The 23496-nt window shown below is 39.9% G+C and overlaps 1 protein-coding gene across 5 annotated transcripts in view; it reads left to right on the top strand.

Annotated features, from left to right (window-relative positions):
• DMXL1 (Dmx like 1) overlaps positions 1 to 23496 on the top strand; it is a 146205-nt gene that overhangs the window by 27342 nt on the left and 95367 nt on the right. For all 5 annotated transcript variants that reach the window (XR_012159032.1, XM_073344776.1, XM_073344772.1 and 2 more), the window contains exons 3-9: positions 249 to 326; positions 1858 to 1936; positions 2756 to 2888; positions 8912 to 8978; positions 13849 to 14024; positions 18361 to 18550; positions 21969 to 22137. Coding sequence is in view for 4 of the 5 variants with exons in the window: in XM_073344776.1 (XP_073200877.1) it covers positions 249 to 326; positions 1858 to 1936; positions 2756 to 2888; positions 8912 to 8978; positions 13849 to 14024; positions 18361 to 18550; positions 21969 to 22137 (892 nt within the window). In the remaining variant the exon portion in view is untranslated. The remainder of the gene's footprint in view (positions 1 to 248; positions 327 to 1857; positions 1937 to 2755; positions 2889 to 8911; positions 8979 to 13848; positions 14025 to 18360; positions 18551 to 21968; positions 22138 to 23496) is intronic.

The raw sequence follows: 23496 nt of genomic DNA on the forward strand, positions 1-23496 counted from the left end.
ACCCAGAAATATAGTTGTAAGCAAACAGTTTTTTCTAGTGTTTCAAACTTTGCAATATGTTTTAAAGATTTTTTTTTTCTGATATGTTCCTCAAGTTCTGATCCTTGATTCAGAAGGAAATAGAGACACAAGCTCAAGAATATAGAGGGAAATATTTTTACATAGAATGAATGAAAGTAGAATCAATAATCCACATCTCAAATTAATTTTTAAATATTTTTGTTTTGTTTTATATAACTTTATTTTAGATTGCAGCGTCTTATGGAAACATGATTTGTATTTTTGAACCAGTTACTGTCCTGAAACCGAAGAGCAATCATCCTGCTGTAAGTGAATGAACTGTCTTAACAGAAACTTCAACTGCCTTGACAAATTTAAATAATTGCTGTTGTTTACTTTTATTACTTGGGAGTTGCCTTTTCTGAGATACAAGATGAGATACCAGTTTAAAATTGGGATATAGGATGTTTGTGTGAAAATGTGGAAAAGGGGTGGGGCACATGCTAGTTAAAATACCATATTATTATAATACCTCTTCATAACACTTCAGAAGGGGATACAGTGGACCAATCCATAAGAAACATACATAGTAATTGTTTCACCTGTGCAATGATTCATCTGTGCAAATCAGTGATTCACTCTCTCTGATCGTGGCCAATACCAGCAGAAAGTGCAAAAAGCTCAAAATGGAGTACTGTAACCTGTGCATAGGGAAGTTTGCTTTTAAACTAGCTAGTAAATGATATGTTTACATCCTGCTGCATATGGTTTTATAATGCTTTTATTCATCTTTTTGTAATGCAGCTCTGCTTGTTCTTGCTCATGTGCATCTCAAGTACTTTTGAAAATTCTGCTACTTATTTTGCAAAGCATTTTTAGAATATATTTATCTGTAGATTTCAGAGGGTTTTATAAAGGTTGGTAAAAACTGTACTCTCATATTCCACATAGTGTGACTTCCTTTGGTGTGGGCAAATTTATGCATTAGCCTTGAGTTTCAGTTCGACATGGATCCTAATCTTGATTCTTTTAGGAGCTGGTTTATGTGATTTAGAGCAGGTTACTTAATCTTTGAGCCCACTTTTCATAGCATACTTTACAAGAGTATTGAGTCTTCCTGAGTCTGTGCAAAATGTCACGTAAGTGCAAAGTATTAAGATGATACAAGGGTACAAATACAACAATGGATTTAGGTTCCATCTTGTGTGTATTCCATCAGATCCATGTGGCTTTAGGGGGTGCAACACAATTTTCTATCTCCTAGGGATTTAAGAAATCTGCTTCCTGAACTATGCTTACTTTATGAAGTTCCTAAGACATACATAGTACCTGGGGGTAATTCAGGAAGCTCTTTTCCAGTGGATATAGATTTACTACACTTTGTTAAAGACGTGCATGCTTTAAAAAATCTGGAAGATTTTGTATTTGTAGACATTCCATTTACTTAATCTTCCAAATGCTCTTCAAAATCAGCTGAGGATGCTAGTTTTCATTAAGACTAGACTAAAATAATGTTTAATGTTCTAGATAAAGCTGTTAATCCTTTTAATTTGTCTGAATTCTAAATTTTTAACAAATCAAGATGCACGTGAGCGTATCAATTTTTAGACCCTTCGTATCTCTTCATATTTCTTAGAACATGAGATCACAGCTGTGACTTGTATGGCCTTGACTTATCCATTCAGAGATTTCCTTTAAAAAAAGTTTACTTCCATTCTAAGAAGTTCCAAATGCCTGTTGCCTAGTAAAACTTTGAATGCCATACAGGCATAGTATTTCAGTAATTATGTATTAAATGAGTTGTATTGTAAATATCTCACTTAAGCTAATGAAGTGTGCTAATACTTTTGATTGTAGGGGGTGTACTACCAGTGGCAGAAGAGTGGTCAAATTTTACTGGACTCTATAGTACATAATATAACATGGGATCCCACAGGTAAGAATGGAATTAACTAAAACTTCTAATTGTTTTAATATCATGTGTTGAGTTTGAATTCTTCTTTAGGGAGAAGAGATTTTCCTTTTGTTATAGCAAAACAAGATGAGGATGAGGAGAGTGTTATGAATGCCACTTGTCACCTGCATTCTGAGACACTGACATGTATCTTCAATGAGAGACATTTTTATTTAAAAAAAAAAAAAGTCTGCATCTCAATCATATCTCAACAAACCAATGGTCTATAATGTTGTCCTATCCTCAGCAGTGTCCAGTGCTGGCTGCTTAAAAAAAAAAGTGGGAGGGTGGCATAAAAAAAATTGTATGAAAGAGGGACGTTTTAACACTTCATCCCTGGCCCCAGATGGGGGTAGGGATAACAAGGTTCCAGGATTGATAGCTCTTGTAATTAAACCCTCATTATTGCATATACTCTTCTTTCAAAATATTAGTATAATTAGTTGTATTATTACAGAAGTGCCTAGTGTCTTTTGTTGAACAAATGCAACCTACTTTGGAAACAGTGTAGATAAAATATGTATTTGGACCACAGGTGTCCAAATTAAACATAAAACATGACCGAATATGTAAAAATAAATGCTGTCTTTTTTTGTAAGGTTGATCCAGTCTAAAAAGGTTTTGCTGCATATGGCACCTTATAGGATTGTGTATAGAAAAGGAGATGATATTTTTAGTATGTTATGGCTCTTGTCTATAACACAGTGTTTGTGATACAGATTAATTGGTCTTCTCTTCAGTATAAAAAGCTATGCCTCATAATTTGATTTGTACATATTATAATTTTAAACTTTGTTGTAGGCACTCGTCTTTTGACTGGTTCCAGCTGTCTGCAGCTTTGGTCCAATGTTAATTTGGAAAGCCAATCTGAAGATGGGAATCCTGAAAGAACAGACATTAGCTTTGGGGACTGGAGGTGTATGTGGCAATGCAAGTAAGAAGCAAGTTTACAAAAAATACAAAACTTCAATAAAAGCAAAATTGAGTTTTGTTGTAGTCCACTTTTTCCAGATGAAACTCTTAATGAATTACAGTGGTGTGTCATCCTGCTATGTACGTCGTCTTTCAGACATTTCTGAAATATGCTGAAATATTACTGAAAAAATGAATCCTTTCAGTCCTTCAAATTATTATAGATGGGTGGTACTAAACACATTTTCATTCTGCTTCACATTAGTTTGGCTTCTTGAAAGTATTTTTTGTGTGTGTGTGGAGATCATCAAAAATTGTAGTTTGCCCGACTGAAATGTATTGATAAAACCAGTTATACCAGGTATCTCTCACTTCCTGCAAAAGCAAGGAAAATGTGGGAAGTGATGAATTCAAGTAGAAGTAGTATAATGTATGAGATCATAAAGGCTAGAAGAACAGAAATCTTAGGTAACTTACTACTATTTTGGGACTGCTGGCTTACTGTAATCACGGGAATGTGGTTAAGTTAAAGTTGGCTCCCTATCTAGATCTTTTATAAGTAAGGTTCTTCAAACGATTGTCCACATGGATTCCTCTCCTGTTGCACATTGCCACTAGATTGCATTCTTTAGACCAGTAATGTGCGTTAAGACTACACCCTAGATGTCCTCTGTCCTCCCATCTAACAGCATGAAGGGCTGAGCAGACCCAACTGCCCTTGAGTTCCTTCTTACTGCTCATGGCAGTGAGACGGAATCCCTGCAATGTCCCCCTGTTCTCAGTGCACACTCAGCTAACATTAGTATGGTGTTAGTCTTTTTATCAATTCGCACAAAAACACTTAAGTCATATATTTAGTTTATAGGTTAGACAGTACCCCCCTCAGCTGTGGATCTAGGACTATGTCAGTAGCTAAATCCCTGTGAAACTTAATGTAGTCTTAACAACGGATACCACGCTTTTGTGTTCAGCTCAACAGTCAAAGGGCAGTCAATGTCCTGACAAAGGTACCTCTAGCGCAGGGGAGGGCACACTACAGCCCACGGGCCGGATCCAGCCCACCAGGGCTTTCAATCCGGCCTGCGGGATTGCCAGCCCTGTGGCACAGTGGGGCTAAGGCAGGCTCCCTGCCTGCCCTGGCCCTACGCTGTTCCTGGAAGCAGCCAGCACCATGTCACGGTGGCCCCTGGGGAGAGGGTGGGCAGAGGGCTTGGTGTGCTGCCCTCACCTGCAGGCACCGCTCCTGGCAGCTCCCATTGGCCGGGAACAGGGAACCATGGCCAATGGGAGCTTCGGGGGTGGTACCCGCAAGTGAGGGCAGTGCATGGCGGAGCACTGGCACATGGCAGTGCATGGCGGAGCACCCCCAGGAGCCACTGCCAGATATTTTGGCCACTTCCAGGAGCAGCGTGGGGCCAGGGCAGGCAGGGAGCCTGCTTTAGCCCTGCTGCACACTGCTGCCACCCCAGAGCCGCTCGAGGTAAGGGGCGCCAGGCCAGAGCCCGCACCCAAACCCCAACCCCTCCTGCACCCTGAGCCCTTAACCCCCTGTCCGGAGCCCCCTCTGGCACTCTACGCCCCCTCCTGCATCCCAACACCCTACCCTGAGCCCCATCCCACACTCTGCACCTCTCCTGAACCCACTAGCACCCTGCCTTGAGCCTCCTCCCACACTCTGCACCTCTTCCTGCATCCCAACCCCCTGCCCTGAGCCTCCTGCTGTACCTGCACCCCTCGTGCACCCCAACTCTTTGCCCTGAGCCCCTTCCTGCACACCACACTTCCTCCCGCACCCCAACCCCATGCCCCAGCCCTATATTCATGGCTCTGCATACAATTTCCCCACTCAGGTGTGGCCCTCAGGCCAAAAAGTTTGCCCACCCCTGCTTTAGCACATGGCACTGACTGTTGAGAGTACCAGCATTATCCACCAAACCTGTATAATGAAGCAAAGTCACACACACTACCTGGCACTTTGGTACTGGTCACCTTAAACAGTGTTCTTTGGTGCCCAGCACATCAGAACCTAGAGTTTTGGGCCTACACAATATCGAATTATTTAATAGTGGGCCTGGTATTGGAGTTACCTCTCCTTGGGAGATTGAAGGTGGCGATAGCTAAGCCACCAGTTTTAGTTGTCAGTGCCGCAGACAAATGTGGTATCTCTGGTACTGACTTCATCCTGACCCAATTAGGAGGATACAGCAGATCCAGGGCCCTCATGACAGGATGGCCCACTTGTGGAGTAGGTGTACTCCTTCTCTTTTCCCTTCAAAGTACAGTAAGGAGTCATCTCCTATATGCCCTCCCTCTTCCCATTTCAGTAGCACAATGGGAGTAGGGTGTCTAGGGAGGACTTTGTCAGGAAACTGTCCAGATCTCTCAGGGAACGTCCCTCCTGGTACTCCTTATGTACTTACCACTGTGGTACCCAGATCCTGATCAGTCTTTGCCCAACTGTACAGCCATACAGGTGTGCAGGAGGTACCACATCTGTTCCAGGGAATTTTAATACTACTTTTCCCACCAATTACTAGATTTGTTTGTAGTAGCCACTGTCCAAGAGAGGTGAAAACAGCAGGGGCCTCTCAGAGTTAGGGGGAAAGACTTGAAGAAAGTCAAACTATTTGAACACACAGTCTACTCCTCTGTTAATGTTCAGATGTGCATGGCTGACAGTCAAGCCCTGCTCTCTAAATATGACTCTCTGAATTTGGACAAACTGTCTCCATTTGTTGATAAGCTACCACAGTATTTATGAGAGGAACTAAAAGCCATCCTGACTAAGGACCACTGAGAGCCTGCACTTCCCTCGAGAGCTGGAGGCATCCAATTCAGCAGCACATGCCATGGCCACGTCTGTGGAGATCAGAAGACTGGAGATCCAACCAAAATTTAAGACCTTCCCTTTGAGGGTAACTTACTTTCTAAAACAGAGGAGGCCCTCCACTTGTTGAAGGACTGCATGGCTTTGTTTAGGTCTGTATGTGTTAGGTCATCACTAATTAAGAAGCAAGTAATACCACAGGATTGCTTTAGGCAACATCCCCTTACCCAGGTCTATTATCCGTCTCAGAGGAACTTGGAGCAGTTGAGAGAGAAGCAAAGAGGTTTCATTGACAGCCCTTCAGCTCTTCCTCCACTGCTGCACAATCTGAATCTTTTGCCTGGTAGCAGGTTTGCTGCTGGTGTCTAGACCCTGACAAAACTGCTTATTCCAGCACAAAAAAGGGAATTTAGAAACTTTGTTTCCCTTCCATGTTCCTTTGAGGTCAAATTCCCTTTGCTGGAATGCTGCAGCACAGAACTTGATCAATAGTTTACGTTGCCTCTTTCTGGGAGAGGACCTTTAGGCTTACAGTAGAGCACTTCAGAATGTGAGAATTTCCCCTCCATCTGCTGAGCACTTAAGGTGACTTTGATTTCCAGAAATGGGAACCTATTTAACCTTCCTTCTAGAATCTTGTGTATTAAATCTGCATTTCTTCTGGCTCCCTCACTCTGTGAGTGCAACCTACCCCAGCTGCCATTTCAACCCATTTTTCACAGGGTTTTCTCAGCAGTGGTCTAGCCTGTACTAGAAGATAATTTATAAGGCCTTCTTTGTTCTCAGGTAATACTTAATTTAAAAATTAGAGTTAGGGTCCCAGAGAATTACCAATTCTAATTGAGTCTCATCTACTTGTTCTGCTGCAGACGGAAGCTTCTCCCCAAGTTTTCATCCTTCCCAGATGAGGAGTTTAGAAGTCTTATACTAACACCTGAAGATCACTTCTATAAACGGAAAGGATCTATTAAATATATTTCTTAATATCATGTTTTTGCTGCTAGATTATGTTCAGCATCATATCTTGAAATGTTTCATGGACATAAAAATAATGGATTTTAGTATGAACTAGTTCATTATGGAAATTCTTCTTTTCTCACAAGTGAGATCTCCTCAGCATATTACACAATCAGGTCCCAAAGATTTTTAACTGTAGCATATGGAGCAGGTACTCTCTTTGGGAAAACACTGCAGTGTTGCTCTTTTTATAAATTTTATATCTAAGTAAGCTGAGGTTGTGCAGAACATAATTTGTAGCTGACCATCTTATTTTTGTTCAAAGCAGTAAGGGTAGGGGGAATCAGAATTTGAGATGTTACACAAAGATCTTTATAATAATAGCTTCAGTCATGCCCATGTCTTTGATAATCTTGGAGAATCCATTAGAAAAATCTGAAGGATTAATCCAAAATGGAACCACCTGCTTTCTCAGTCGAGGTACTCAACAAGACCTCTCAACAAAGGCAATCTTTCTGGCCATTTTCTTCTCTTGGAGGCAGGAGGTGATATTTCCAACTTTCCAGGATAGAGGTCAACCCAGATACTCCAGCAACTGAAACAGAAGGCAAACATACTGGTTTAGGACTCTTTCAGACTAAGAATAAAATGAAATGTTTTCCTTTCTACTTTTAGATCAGTTCAATTGTAGAAGCATTCTACATTCTTCAAAAAGTAGTATTCTGTAGAATTTCCAGGAAGTCCCTCTTTCCCCACCCCCTTTCTACTATGGCAATGAACTTGCATCTGCACAGATTTATTTTCAGATATAAGCTCTAACATCAGCACACCATCACTGCATCATCCAAATGCTTTTTTTCCAGGTTGTTTATAGTTCCTGTGAAAACAAGTGGATTCTGTTCTGTTTCAGTGTGTAACAAAAAAAAAAAAGATAAAACATAGAAAATACTCTTTCAAGAAATGGCTTCATTTTTACCTTTTATGTTTCATAAATCTCAGAAATGTGAGATCTGGTCACAGTAGTTCTCACTTCCTGTTATTCCAAATAAAATTAAAATTAATATAATGTATCATGGTGTATAAGATCAGGTAGGCTGTTAAGATCACATCAAGAAAGAGGGTACTTAGGTCTGTCTTTGATTCAAAACCTAAAACAAAAATACCATCTCTGGAGTTGGCCTATCTTTTGAGTTCACTTTTAAGACTTATCAAGTGTTGATTTTCCTGGTTTTAAACTTCTGAAAAAACAACTTTTTCTTCCAATAGTCAACTCAGATAGTTGTATCATGACAGTGGAAGAGGGATGTCATCTTTATGCCTTGTGTGATTGTATCAATGTGTGTTTTACCCAGTTTCTTCAAATAACCAAAATGGTTTGGAAATAAATCTAGACAGAACATCTGCATTGCTGACTACAGTATAAAGATGGTGACAGTGAAAGCTTACATATTTTTCAATGGAAGTGAAGTGCAGTGAGAGCACAACATAATCAACTAGATTTTTTTTAAAATCTAGTTGTTTTAATTATCAGGCTAACAGAAACAGTAATGAGGACTACTTCACGTGGTGTGTTAGATTTAAAAATAAAACACAAAAATCAGAGTACTGCTTTAATGTATTCCTCTGGGATGTATGGTGCAGGAAGAGAAGAAGCGCTCTTGTGGTTTGTTCATGGAAAAAGTTGAGTGGAATTGAATTTGAAGTGAGGGTTGAGCGCATCTGGGAGAAGCAGTTTAAGTCCAGACCATCAGCATCCACCTCATCACAATCGCAGCCTCTCTGGTAGGAGACAGCAGGTCATCTGAACCTGATGTCTTTGCTAACCACAGCCTTCCTTTGACACCTCAGCTGTAGCAGAGTCTGCCTTACACAGCCCCATAGCTTGCTAGTGCTTGAGTTCGATGATGCCAACTGCAGTATATGAAACTAAATCTAAAATACAGAGAATTTTTCATAAAATTTCAAAGAAATAACTATGTATTCTGTAAAAAGAAAAGGAGTACTTGTGGCACCTTAGAGACTAACCAATTTTATTTATTAAAGCTTTCGTGAGCTACAGCCCACTTCATTGGATACATTCTCAAATAAATTGGTTAGTCTCTAAGGTGCCACAAGTACTCCTTTTCTTTTTGCGAATACAGACTAACACGGCTGTTACTCTGAAACCTATGTATTCTATGCTTCTGAAAAAAATTAACCTTATTTATGTTGCTACATTTTTGAATTGTCAAATTAATGTTTTTTAATTCTTTATTTTACAGAACTGCTTCCCAGGTTTATCTAATGAAATTTTCACCAGATGGAGAATTCTTTGCTACTGCAGGAAAGGTAAATAATTTTATGACAGAATTATCTTTCTTTAGAAAGGTTATGAAGTAATGCAGACCTTGACTGCATCCATTTTTTGAAAAACAGGAGAAGTAATACTTGTTTTTTTCTTTTTTTATAATTCAGAATGTCAGTAGCTTCCAGAAATTCTTTTATGCCTGCTTTGAGTAATTGGGAGGGCTAAAATTCTTCCAACTTCTTCTTCTAGAAAAGCTATTTAATTCTCCTTACTCGGTTCTCAAAAGAGAATACAAAACTTAATGCTGTGGAATCAGGGAGAGGGAACTCAAGGTGGTCTGATGGGTGCACTGGAAAACTATTGTTTGTCCATGTTGTAGCCTGCAGTGTCTGTGGAGAGTGTGTACATAGGCTATCTAATGATGCTATTAATGCTATCGTTCTTATTCAAAGGGGATTTAAATACTGACATGACATCACAAGCAGGTCCTGTCAGAATGTTCTTGAATCCTGTCCAGAGCCATATTCTGAGAATTGATAATATTGGAAATTAGTTGCCCGAAATATGTTATAATGAAGATCATGTAGCATAAGGTTACTGATAAGTTTCTGAAATCAGGAAATGAAATAAGGTTCCGATAGTAGTAATCTGCTATGTTGTGTATGCCTCGTATTGATCTGAGTGTTTTTTGGCTAGGTTGCAGTCTGGGGATAGCTGTGCATTTTGGAAAGGGCATAAAAAATAATCATCTACTGTACTAACCATGACTGTATGCTACTAAGCACATGATCTGTTATGGAATAAATAGCTACACACAAGTATACTGGAGGCAGAAACTTGCTCTAAGAATGGCCGTAATTCATCTAGTCAGACCACTGTTCTGCATACACAGGCAGAGAGGAACATGCTCATACTCTTGGAGGAGCCGTGCAGGATGACTAAAAAATTACTTTTGGGGCGGGGGGGAAATCTGTTTTCTTTTATTTAAAATGGATTCTTAAAATTTCTGTTGAAAATAGAATATAGTACTATTTTCTTTTCAACAATATACCTGTTTAAAATGAAATCTGAACTTAATACAAAATGTTAAGGTCTAAACTTCTTGTAATCTCTTAAAATGTTTAAAAAGAAATTATATCGAATCCATGAGCCTCTATCAAAAACTTTGTGTTAAAAGGTGCTTTTCTATATAAAGAAAGATGTTTTTCCCCTGATTTTAACTTCTGAGGTCAACCTTTATAAATGTGGCAAAATAGGTTATATGGTGTATTAAGAGCTTGATTCTGTGGGAGACCCAGAGACTGTGCTCCTGGGTGTAAAAGACTGGCAAAGTAACTTAGGAGACCCCTTTTAAAGAGCCTTAGGCAAGTCGGAGCTTAGGCATCAGTCACTTTCACTTAGGCACATTTGTAAATTTCCCCAGGCTGACTTGAAATAATGTTTAAATCACTGACTGCAGTTAATCACTCTGTGTAAGGAGATTTAATTGTAAATGTGAAATATCTTTTGATAAGAGAAGTTTTATGTATCCAAAATATTTAAGGTTGTTTTAATAAAATTTTATATGCTGTTTTGTGTTTGTTTAAATTCATTACCATCTTAATGCAACTTGACACACATCATGCGCACAATGTTAACTATCTAATAAGTAATATATTGTTCATCATTTACTAACATGCTAAAATGTATAATTAATAAGAATCTGAAAATATTAAGCTGTGTAATTGTTTAAACAAATGTATGTAGGTATAGTGTACCCTCGTAGGTAACAAAAAGATGAACCAAATCTAGTGTAAATGTTCTGTTTAGTTGTAAATCAGTATGTTTTAATGGTTATTTGTGCCAATGAGAATGCACCTTTCTTTTGAAAATAGCTGAAGTACAAATGGAAAATTAGATCAAAATCAGTGACTTAAATCAAGGATTTCCACTTGGTGATTTAAATAATCTTGATTTTAAATCAGTCCACCCTGCAGCAGTGTCCTGCAAGGCATTTGCCACTTACTCTTTAGGAAAGGAAAATACTACAGCAGATGGTCTCTAGATTAGGGGGCAACCTATTAGCAACATATTTGAACAAAGTATTAGTGAAAGATTATTGCTTCATCCAGCAGGAAGTGAAGACATGTATAAATGTTTTGTTCACCTTTTGAGAGAGGCAAGGCAGATGAGGTAATACTTATTGGCCCAACTTCTGAAGGTACAGGCTTTTGAGCTATGCCAAGCTCTTCAAGTCTGAGGAAGGAAGGCGAGGGTTCAAGCTTTCCACCTTTATTGCCCTTTGATGGGGGTGGGGGGACGGCAAGGCTTTGGTCAAACTCAAAGGGTAAAAGGTTTCTTTGTCCTTGTTCTCTCTCCTTCGCCGCCGAAGCAGGGGTGGGCAAACTTTTTGGGCTGAGGGCCACATCTGGGTGGGGAAATTGTATGCAGGGCAGAGGGTTGGGTTATGGGAGGGAGTGCAGGGTGTATGAGGGGGCTCAGGGAAGGGGGTTGGTGTGGGAGGGTGTGGAGTGCAGGAGGGGGCTCAGGGAAGCGGCGCAGGAAGGTTGCGGACTGCAGGAGGGCACTCAGTGCAGGGGGTTGGGGTGCAGGAGGGCTGTGCGGGTTGCGACGGGGCTCAGGGCAGGGAATGGGGTGCAGGGTTAAGCAGGGGGCTCAGGGCAGGGAGTTGGGGTGTAGGAGGGGTGCGAGGTGCAGGCAGGGAGTTTTGGGGCGGGATGCAGGAAGGATTCAGGCTCTAGCTCGTCACCGCTTACCTAAAGCGGCTTCGGGGTAGCAGCGGCACGCACCCTGGCCCGCGCCGCTCTAGGAAGCAGCCAGCACCATGTCCCTGCACAGCCCCTGGGGGAGGGGGGACACAGGGCTCTGCGCGCTGCCCTTGCCACGCTCCAAGTACCTCCCCCAAAGCTCCCATAGGCCGCAGTTCCCCTTTCCCTGCCAATGGGAGCTGTGGGGGGTGTTGCCAGCGCATGGAGACCTCTGCTGCTCCCAGGGGCCCCCGGGACGTGGTGCCAGTTGCTTCGGAGGGTGGTGCGGGGCCTACGGCACCATAGGGGGCAATCCCACGGGCCATAGTTTGCCCACCCCTGCTCTGTAGGCATAGTTAGAGACAATCTGGAGAACTGGACAGTAGATGTGCCTAAACCTCTTCATTATTCTGAATGTCATAGGTGTTTGTGTAGTTTTCTCAAGTCAGTGGCCTGGATTCTCCTGTTTACACAGGTGTAAGTCAGAAATAACTCGGCTGAAGTTAATGGAATTGCACAAGTTGAAACCATGACAGAATACCTCTAGCAGCTTCTCCAGGATCTCCATGCTGTTAGGATGTTCAGACAACCAAGAGGAGGTGGGGACTTGACACTAGCAAGACTGACTAACTACACTATGACTACTCTGACTGACTACACTATGACTTCAGTACAAGTTAGGTCACTATGGAGTGAGAGTCAGCCACCCTCTTGAGTGATGTAAGTTACACCACCTTAAGTGCCAGTGCTATGTCAGTGGGAGAACTTCTCTTGTTGGCATAGCTACCACCTCTTGTGGAGTTGGATGTATTATGCCTACAGGAGACCTCTCTCCTGTCAGCATTGAGTATCTTCACCAGATGTACTATAGAAGTGCAGCTGGACTGGGGTAGCGCTTCTAGTGTAGAGTAGCCCTAAAGGGGAATTCTGTCACCATCTAGGACAGAATCTAGGATTTCTGTAGCACCATTTGGTCTTTGAAAAGCTTTTTATATTGGGCAGACAAGGAAGGCCTGAAGCTTACTGAGTGACTTGAATTCACTGCCACCAGAGAAATGATACGCCTTGTAAAAAGCCTTGTCAGATGATACTCAAGGCTTTCAAATCTATCAACTCGATATCCTCTAGAATCTGTGGAAACTAGTTGAAAATTTTCAGGTGAAATTTCCCAAAGTGTGTGATGTAAATCATCTATTTGAATTTGTGAGCGAGAACTATTGATTTTTACATCACTCTTAATCTTGTTTTACATTTGAACTTTTAATTTACCAACAAGATTAACTTTTAGTGGTTGGTATAACCGAGTACTTGACAGCTAGGAGAATACACTATGCTTATACACATTTATTTAAACAATATGTAAAATTTACATTTATATATACTCTGTATTTTTATATTATTATGTTAAAAAATGGTGAATGATGCACTTGTTTACTAGATCAACTTTTTATTTATAATTAGTGTTAGGCTGCATTTGGAGATTTGAATGCACAAAAAATGCACAAAATATCATTTAAAAACTTTGTTTATTAGTTAAATAAACCTTAAATGTGCTGGATATATAAGAATAAAAGTTATCAAAATGTTATATGTTTGAAATGGATTTAATAAATGGAAGAAGCACTGTTTGTAGTTAGTGAATTGAACTGGTTACCATTTCCTCCATATTTTAGAACTAGCAGATCAGATCCTCCCCCTTCATTTTTATTTGTAGATTGAAAGAGAGAGACAATTTTTTCTGCTTTTTCAACTCCCAGTTGGTGTCTCAACTTTTTATGAACATGTAATTGAACTAAACTAGTGGAATAAACCGAAAGGAAGAAAATACTCTCTGCACCTGCATAAGACTTTACTGCTGTCAAAAGCTAGTTTAGCACTTCAACAAAATCTGGTTCCAGGTGCTTAGCCAGTGACTTCTACTAGTTCAGTGGTTGGACTTTCTTTGAAACTTCAGTAGCAAATATACTGCTTGAATATTATCTTTTTTATTTAATTCAAATTATTTTAATAAGTTGTCATTTTAAAATTTAATTTAAAATTTAAATAGGTTTAACAGGATTTAATTCAAATATTCCTATTTAAATTAAAAAAAAACCAAAACTTTTATTCACCCTGGAATTTCTACTAGGATAAACTTCCTTTTGTTTTCCTCCTTTCTGCTCAGGACGATTGTCTTATAAAAGTGTGGTATAATACCGATAGCTGGCGATCAGCAGTAACACCTCAAAGTTCAAGTCCACAAAAACAAGCACAAGATGTAGATTTTTCGTTTGTTTACTTGGCCCATCCTCGATCTGTAAATGGATTTTCATGGAGGAAGACAAGCAAATACATGCCACGGTCAGTAGCTTAATTGCTTGATATCTGTAAATTGTTGTTCGTTACCTGATAAACTTTCTTTCCAACATTTGTAGTAGGCTTCTTTTTTAAAACTACCCTTTGTTCTTCCCTGGAGACCTTGGTTTAAATCCAGTTTCTTGCTGTGCTAATTCAACAATACTAAATTGTGGCTGCTCTGCTGCTTCAGTATTTACCATGTGCTGCCTCACACACCTCATGTTTATTCATTCTGTTGAGGTTCTTATATGCCCTGTTTTCCACAGTTTGCGCACTTCCTGTGAGTAAAAAGTTGTTTCCTATTACCCTACCAGCAAAAGGCAAACTTGTATTATTATTTTTTAAGATGTGAAGGTGGGAAAGCTCTGGGTGGAGAGAGAGAGAGGTTTTGCATTTAGTTCTGGACAGGAATCACATCTTTTGGTTCAGACACTAATAAAGTTAGATCCCTACTTAAGTCTTAACAAGCAGACCTGGTGAATGTTCTGACTTCTGCAGTACAGTGTGTATCCAACAGTAGTTAAGCACTCTATCTTTTTGTGCATTATATTATAGCACCTCCTCTCTTTATGGTCTCCCAGAATCTGATTATAACAAAACTCTCGTTTGTGCATGGCTTCTTACTCATATGTGCAAATGCTGTTACCTCATTGTGGTGTGAAAGATCTCCACTGGTGCTCCATTTACTTGAGTATCCAGTACAAAATCAAAATCCTGTCCTAAAGACCCAACGTATCATGGTGACAGGCACGTTAGGATCTAAATAAAATGGTCATTCACACTGAACTCCAGTTTCCTTCTGTCTGTATCAGACAGTATGCGTTTTAATATACCTAAATGTAAATGGATACATTTAGGAACAAAGAATGTAGAATTACAGGCTGGGAGACTATCCTGGGAAGGAGTGACTCTAACTCTTTGAGGGTTGGGCTGAATAATTAGGGCCCTATGAAATATGTTTAGTTGTGAATTTTCTGATTTATTTTCTGATTTTCTGAATTCCATCTTTATGGGTTTTTTTAATACAAATTGTTTGATACATTAACAACAATTAAGTAGCCTTACTATAAATACATAAAAATGTTCAGAATTGGATTGGGAAAAACTGATTTTACCAACAAAAAAAAAAACCATACAATTTAAACAGAACATCCTGCAGGTATACAGTATTACAGTAAAAGTAACACATTTTAAATCACTGTTTAAGGTAGCACTCTATAATATGACCGAACTGACATGGCTGAACAATAACACAAGAAGTCCACAGAGATGCGTGTACAGGGGACAGGGAGTGTGTGTCGGCACGCTGTGTCTCTAAGCAAAGCACTCATCAGCCTGAATGCTTGTTCAGATAGCAGCTGGCAGCAACCACTCCTGAGCCTGAGGCTGGTGCGTGGAGAAGCACTCCCCTATCCTCCACTCCAGCTCAGAAGAGACCGGGTACACCGGTAGGGTAGGAGGGACATCCTGACATCAGCCCACCTTCCCTCGGCTCTGCACAGCAGATCAGGAGGCTCCTGATCCACAGCAGCTTGACTCTCAAGTGCGGCTCCACATAGCACAGCCATGCAGCCTGCCGCGCCTGCTGCTGAAGTCTTCGTTCCGGGGAGAGCAGGATTCCACGTTAATGTTTTGATTCTGTCTGTGCTCTCGCAGATTTCATAGAGCCCTAGATAATCAGCTGAACATGATCTCCCAGTGTGACAATATGACCAAAAGAGCTAATGCGATCCTGGAATGCAGAAAGGGGGGAATCTCACATAGAAGTAGAGGTTATTTTACATCTATATTGGTCACATGCATGATCGTTGCTAGACTGTTTATTTTGTTCAGTTCTGGTGTCCCCAATTGAAGAAGGATGATGATAAATTGGAGAGGGTGCAGAGAAGAGCCACGCAAATTATAAAAGTGTTAGAAAACATGTTAGAAAACCAGTGAAGGTACAGTAAAGGGGTGAGTAGATTACAGTCTAAGTATCCACATTGGGAACAAATAGTTAATAATAAGCACTTTTTTTAGTAAAGTAAGGTACAACACAATCCAATGGCTGGAAGTTGAAACTAAATAAATTGAGGCTGGAAATAAGGTGTACATTTTTAATGGTGCGAGTAATTAACTATTGGAACAATTTACCAATGCTTATAGTGGATTCTCCATCACTGTCAATTTTTAAATCAAGAGCGGTTGATTTTTCTAAAACATATGCTCTCGGAATTATTTGGGAGAGGTCCTGTGGCCTGTGTTGTACAGGAAATTAGACTACATTATCATAATGCTCCTTTCTGGCCTTGGAATCTCTGATCGTCCTTTTTTGATTATCCCATGATAGGTCACTCTTTGTCCTGCAAATGGAATCCAGTCCAAGACACACTTTATACTTCTGCATAGATATGTCTGTCTAATTACTGAGTGAGCAGATTACTGTGCGGAGCAACACTTCCATCTTGGTTACATGATCTCTCCAAAGCATTCCTGGGATGCTTTTTAAATAACACTGATGGAATACTTTCAGCCTCCGGTTGTGTATTTCTACCATCTAACATGTTTCTAAGTTGTATAATCTCACTTTAGCATGTAGATTTATCTTCTTACTCCTCTTGATGTTTGGTAAATGAGGAAATGATCCATGGACTTTGCCGATTCTTGCCTTTACTACTTTAGTGAGCTGGCTATTAGCAGATACTGTACTTCCAAGGTAAACGAAGTCATTGGCTCTCTTGTACTCTTGCTCATCTATCACATGTCCACCGGTGTTGGCATCATTTTCTTTGTCAGTATAGGCTTGGTATTCTGCATACTGATATAAAGTCCCACTCTAGCACCTTCTGCTTTTATGCTCACAAATAGTCTCTTCATTCCATCCAAACTGGTCTCCAATATGACTATATTATCTGCAAAATATAAGTCTTGCAGCTTCTCCTGCCCAAACAATACGAGTGACTTCAGCAGCAGCTATTGCCCTTCTCATCATAAAATCTGTGACCATGCAGAAAAGTTGCAGGGATGGTAAGCGGCCCTGCCTTATGCCAGGAACAGTCTTAAACCATTCTGTGTCTACAGTATCTGTTAATTTAATAAATGCTTTGTATGACAAGTCTGTGGGCTGTAACAGGACAATCTGTGCTGTCCTCTGCTAATTGGCTTTCTTTGAATCCCCTCTCTCTAAGTCAGTTATCAGTGAGTGCAACTGCAGCAGTCTAAGGCCCTTCACAACGGTGCCCTCCTTACTTATTCTGTATGTTATGTTGCCCTCCACTTCTGTGCTCTATGAATGCCAGCCTTGACTGCCCACTTGAATTCCACATACATAGTGTACCACCTCTTATATAGTGAATGTCCTCCATAAAACTACTACCTTGGCAGTCGTCAAATTGATCCTCAGAATTCATCTTTACTATCATGGCTACAGGAATTTGCCATCTGATAATTTTTAAGTTGATTGATTGTGTGTGTACACAAAACAATACCTATTACCAACTAGCAACTCTAGCAACTCTCACATGGAATCACAAAATTATGCCCACAAACTAGATGTATAACCAGAACATGTTCCTGCATCATTTGTTACATCCCCTTTTAGTGTGTTGTCTTAAACTACATGGTAAGCTTGTCTGGGAAGGGAACTTGAACGTCTATATAGTTTTTATAGTGCCTAGCACAGTAGAGTTCTGATCTTGATTGGGATTTCTTGATGCTTATTATAATGCAAATCATGTCTAGAGGAATAAGCTTGGAGGCGGTCACAAATAACTTATTATAGTTCTGCCCATTGTATAATCATGCTGTATGGTTTTGACCATATTTTTGCACAACTTACCTATGTCCAAATTTCCATATCTGTAAAATGAGGAAACCTATCTACCTACCTAGCTTACAAGAGAATGCTGAGGATTATTAATATTTGTAGAATGCTTCCAAGAAGAAAACCTTATAAAATATTGGCTATCAATATACAGTTCACTTTTTCTATCCAAATGGCTAGTTTTTTATGCTGGAACCAAAGAGCCAATATTGCATAGTTACATAACTGCAAGTTTGAAGTGGCGGAAAGCACATAACAGTGCTGTATTCATGACCGTTCACTAAACTTCTAATATTTAAAATAGTTGCATGATTATGTCCATTTCAGGTTCCAAAGTTTCACCTGTTTTCTGGGGGTATTTGTCAGGTTAATGAAAGAACTTTGTTTTGTAATTTTTTTTAATATGCTACCTAAGTCATAGTGTCATGCATAATTCTGGAAATTTATAGTTATGTTCTTACCCACATAAAATAATGAAAGGTTTTGGATGCTCAGAATATAACTAGTTTCTTCAACCTGCCTAAAACTTTCTTTCAGTGGTGTTGTATGCAATGTACTGCTGACTTGCTGCAAGGATAATGTATGCCGTCTCTGGGCAGAGACTTTATTACCCAATGATAGTTTATCATGCGCTGGTGGATACAACCATTGGACTGAACCAGAGAACTTAACCAATAACTTCAAAAGAAATGCTTCTAGTAAGGAACGAATGCAAAATGCTTTAGAGGTGAGAACTGTTGGACAGTACTTGTCTGCTTGCAAACCACATCTTTTTTGTATTTATTAAAAAAAATATTTGCTGAATAGATTCTGAGAATAATTCGTTTTATAATTTCTTTGGAAAGCATGTTTAAAAAACAGATAGGGTTGAGTGTAACTTTTAGAGTTAGTTTCTGATGTGAATGTTTAAAATGAAGTAAAACTTATTTTCTTGAACGATCTGTAGTATTCTCTTAAAGTTAATTGTTTCAGCTAACATGCCTTCCAGTATGCATGTTAGCTTTGAAAGTGAGCTATATAAAGAAAAATCCAATAGTTGCAGATAAAGTTCGGCATCTCTGAGGGTATTAGTCACATAAATGTACTCAATATATTGAGTAAAGACATTTAAAATACAGAAGAAGTTTGAGTACTCTTGAAATCTCTGTGTGTCAATTGTGCTAGAACATGTCAGTCCAGGTCACAATTCTTTGCACAACAGCCCTCCTTAGACATCTTAGGGCAAAGGGGACGACAGTGGCTTGAGAGTGTCACTGTCCCTTTTGTCTTAAGGCCAGAACCCTCTCCTTGAGGTCATGAGATAACACCAGGATGAATGATTGGGAAGATAAAGGCTATTGCTGCACTTAATCCATAAGTTATTGGAATGGCGAGATACAAAGTAAAATAGTACCCCACCATGTCCCTATATAGTGTAGTAGGAAAAGGTTGAAATATTCCCCTCATTCTCCATCTGCCAGTGCTCATGTTCTGAGCACTGAGGTAGAGTACTCCATAATTTTTAGTTTAATGTGGGAAATATGGTGTATGATAGAGAGCGTTTAGGGTGTAGATGCAATGGAACCCCAGTTAGGATGGTGCTTTGAAGTACCTGTGATAGGGGTTCTCTGGCTACCTCAGGAGTTGTGGAATGTTCTCTTGCCTCTTTGATAAATAAATGATGGTATTGTGGGGAGAAGGTTATATTTTTCCCTCTCTTGCTACCTTGCTTGAGGTTTAGGACAAACTGCTTTCTGTAAGGCCTTATGTATTTGTGGAGAATGGCCCTGCCTGCCTGCCTCCTTCAGATGAAAAAGTGCTGAGTGAAAAAGTGCTGAGGTACTTTTGAATACTTGTGGAGAGAAGTTAAGGACACCCAGCTCCTACACAAACTTAGTGGTAGGATTAGATGGATGGTCTTTATGTCTCTCAGATGACGAGCATAAAGCAGAGGATATGGTGTGGGTGATGGTCTGAGTGGGAAAGTTTGAAGTTTCAGATTCTGTGGAACAGAATCTTATAATGAAACTCTAGCAGGTTGATCCACTGCCAGTGCCTGCAGACGAGCTTTGCAGGATCTGTATAACCCCAACAGAGAAGAAACTTACTAAAACCACATTATTACCACATGCTAAAGCGGCAGTTTTACCAAATCTAGAATCGTTGACCATAACATAGAAATGGAATCTAGAAGACTGCACAGTGCAAGCCCAGAGAAGAAAAACTATTCAACCAGTGTTGGTAACCAGTGTAACAAACAGAGACATAGTTTCTGCCCATTTCAGTCTACTCATATGTTCTAAGTCAAAGGGAATGCAAGAGACAAGACGTTGTTTTCTCATTTTAAAAAAGTGAGGAAAAAAATGGGAGAATGTTATGTAACAGCCTACACCACAAAATTAGGAATGAACAAGAATGACAAATTGAGAAGGGATAAAACCCCAACATACAGGGTAGTCAAAATCTGGGTAGATTGAGCCGAACTGACAGATATCTGAGGTTTGTCTTTACATTTTTACACTATCAATGCTTGTACAGTTTTTCATGCCAGTGGGGTATTAAATTATGACAACACTAAGGTGAATAGTACATAGGAAAGTTTGACTTCAGCAATATCATATAGGTGACCATGTCACCTCATGAAAATTTGAATCTATCTTGACTAAAGTTTTTCGGGGGGTGGGGGGGAGTAAGGCAAGTGATTACAACATCTAAGCAAATACTTTGCCTCAGTGTTTAATGAGGAACTTGAGGACAGTGGCAGCATGGTTAATGGAAACTAAGATATGGAAGAAGAAATGACCACCTCCAAGGTGGAAGCCAAGCTCAGTGGTACCCTGTGGGCGGGCCTGGATGATCTCCTTTCAAGAATATTAAAGGAACTGGCACATGAAATAGTAAGCCCAATGGCACAGATTTTTAACTAATCTGTAAACTTGGGGATTGTATCCTGTGACTGGAAAATTACAAATATAGCACATATGTTTAAGAAAAGGGCGGGGGGTAAGGAGGGAAGTGATCCAGGAAACTACAGTCCTGTTAGTTTGACCTCAGTTGTACACAAGGACTTAGAACAAATTTTGAAAGAGCGTAGTTAAGGGCATAGTGGTAGGTGGTAATTGGGATAAAATAGAACATGGTTTTACAAAAGGTAGATTGTGCCAGATCAACTTGATCTTCCTTTGGAAAATCTGTTATCTCATACAAAGGAAATCCAGTAAATGCAATCTATCTGGATTTCAGAAAGGGCATTCTATACAGTTCCACTGGGAATTTTAGTTAAATTGGAGAGCTGGAGATGAATATGAGAATTGAAAGGTGGATAAGGAACAAGTTAAAATGGAGACTGTCATGCTGGAGGGAGACTACTAGTGAAGTTCCTCAGGGATGGGCTTGGGACCAATCTTATTTAACATTTTCATTAATGACCTTGGCACAAAAAATTGGAGTGTGTTAATAAAATTTGCAAATGACACAAAGTTAGGAGATATTGCCAATATAGAAGAAGACAGAAATACTATACAAGAACATCTGGATGACCTTGAAAACTCTTTAAATAGAAATGGAATGAAATAGTGCAAAGGCCAGGTACTTAGGGATTATCAACAAGAATTTTTGTTATAAGCTGTGGAGTTACCAGTTGGAAGCCACAGAGGAAGAGAAAGATCAGGATGACTGTGAGCCACCAATATGATGCAGCTGTGGGGAGGAAAAAAAAAAAGGCTAATGCAATTGTAGAAAGCATCAGGTGAGGTATTTCCTGTAGAGATAGAGAAGAGTTGTTACCATTATACAATGCACTGGTGAGACCTCATCTGGAATACTGTGATTTGGTCTGAGAATGAAGGCTGTACAGGTACAGCCCAATACATTGGAATACAGACTTCTCTGAATTTTACTACTTCTATTCAAGGCAACACAGTGTACATACAGGCTTTCTACAGGATTCTGAAGATGTTAACATCTTTTACTATGTAGTTCTTTTCTATGGAAGATACATTATGAACAATACAGTTTGTAAATTCACCAGTGCACTTTTTAACTGTAAAAGCTACTTCCTTTCCGTAAGAATTTCACTTGCTTTCTTTTCTAGAAAATAATGTATAGATTAAATCCTCCTTTTTTTCCTTTGGAAACCAAATTAAAATGACTTACTCTCCACACAGTTAAATCTAAGGCCCTTTCGAAGAGGAAGGAGAAGGTCACTTGCCCTCATAGCACATACGGGATATTCCCCACATCAGCAAGATCCTCATGAAGTTCATAGGAACACTCCTTTACATGCAAATGCACTCTGTCACTTTCATATTGCTGCCAGCATCAACCCAGCCACAGGTAATCATGAGCCGTTCAGATTTATGATACAAGAACGCAATACAGACTTTTCTCTGTGTGGTGTGTGTTGCCTGTGTAACCTTAATTTGTCTCCCTGTATTTATACATTCTGATGGACTTTATTTACCTGAGCACAGGACTTCGACCTCATTCAGTACACAGGATGAATGGTGCTGACTTAAAAAGCAACTCTTCTTCAGTATTCTGTTTTCTGCTCATGGTTTAATATGTGACCTTATGTGTATTCATTGCACACTATTTAAATCCTGCTCCGAAGACAGAATTACCAATTCCTCATGGCTTTCTTTGGTGCTCATTGCCATACTATTGGAGTGATTCACAGCAACACTGTGAGATGAGGGTGTGGAACTGACAGAGATTAAGGTCAAAAGTATCCACTCATTTTGGGTGCTCAATTTGAGACTCCTAGGACTTGATTTTTTCATAGTACTTATCAGTATGTGGCCTTTTATATGTTCAAAGCACAGCTTTGATGTCAGCTGAGAGTTCTCAGCACTTTTGCAAATCAGACCCTCATGTCACCCAGAAAATGAGTAATCTACAATTAATGGCCATCCCAGAGCAGTTCCATCTAGTGTCCTGAATAATGTAGGTGTCTGGGCGGGGCGGGGGGGGGGAACAATGGTATGTGATCATGTTACAGTATTACAATGTATGTGTACAATGGGTCCAAATAAAGGTTGCAGAGGAAACCTTAATTGTGGTGGTACTGCATTTTTGAGTGCTTAGCATTACAATTTTAATGTTCTTTTAATATGGTTTCTTGTGTGTAATATAGGGTGTGTATATTAATATAAGCATTTTTATCATGAAACCACATAAGACTTAGTAATGATGTGTAGCTGTTACATAGCCCTCTTCACTCATAGATCTTAAAGTCCTTCACCAGGGAAGGTAAGTGTAATTGTGAAGCATGCTGTGATTACAAATAAGGTAGCTAGAAATGATAGTATTTAACTGGAGAAAGGAAGGGAGGATTTGAAGGCTCATTATGAATCATTGTCTGGGTATACCGCAAAAAGGACAGGAGACTTGTTATGGGTTTTAATCAGGCCACAACTTTATTATATAGGTGTCTGGGACTACCCAGCAGATAAAGTGTACAGTGAAGGCAAATCCATGCTTATTCAAATCAGTTCTCCGGGGCTTCCACCCCCCCCCCTTTGTTTAATCCACGCTTATTCAAATCAATTTTCTGGGGCTTCCACCAGCCCCCCTTTGTTTCCATCCAGGTCTCCCAGCTGACCCATCGCTTGGACCTTGCCATCCACCAGCCTCGTAAGAGAGTTAAGGAGGGCTATGAGAACAGGGGGGTTGGCTCCCTGCCATACCAATCAT

This window comes from Lepidochelys kempii, chromosome 5 (assembly GCF_965140265.1).
Source record: "Lepidochelys kempii isolate rLepKem1 chromosome 5, rLepKem1.hap2, whole genome shotgun sequence".
Taxonomy (NCBI): Eukaryota; Metazoa; Chordata; order Testudines; family Cheloniidae; genus Lepidochelys; species Lepidochelys kempii.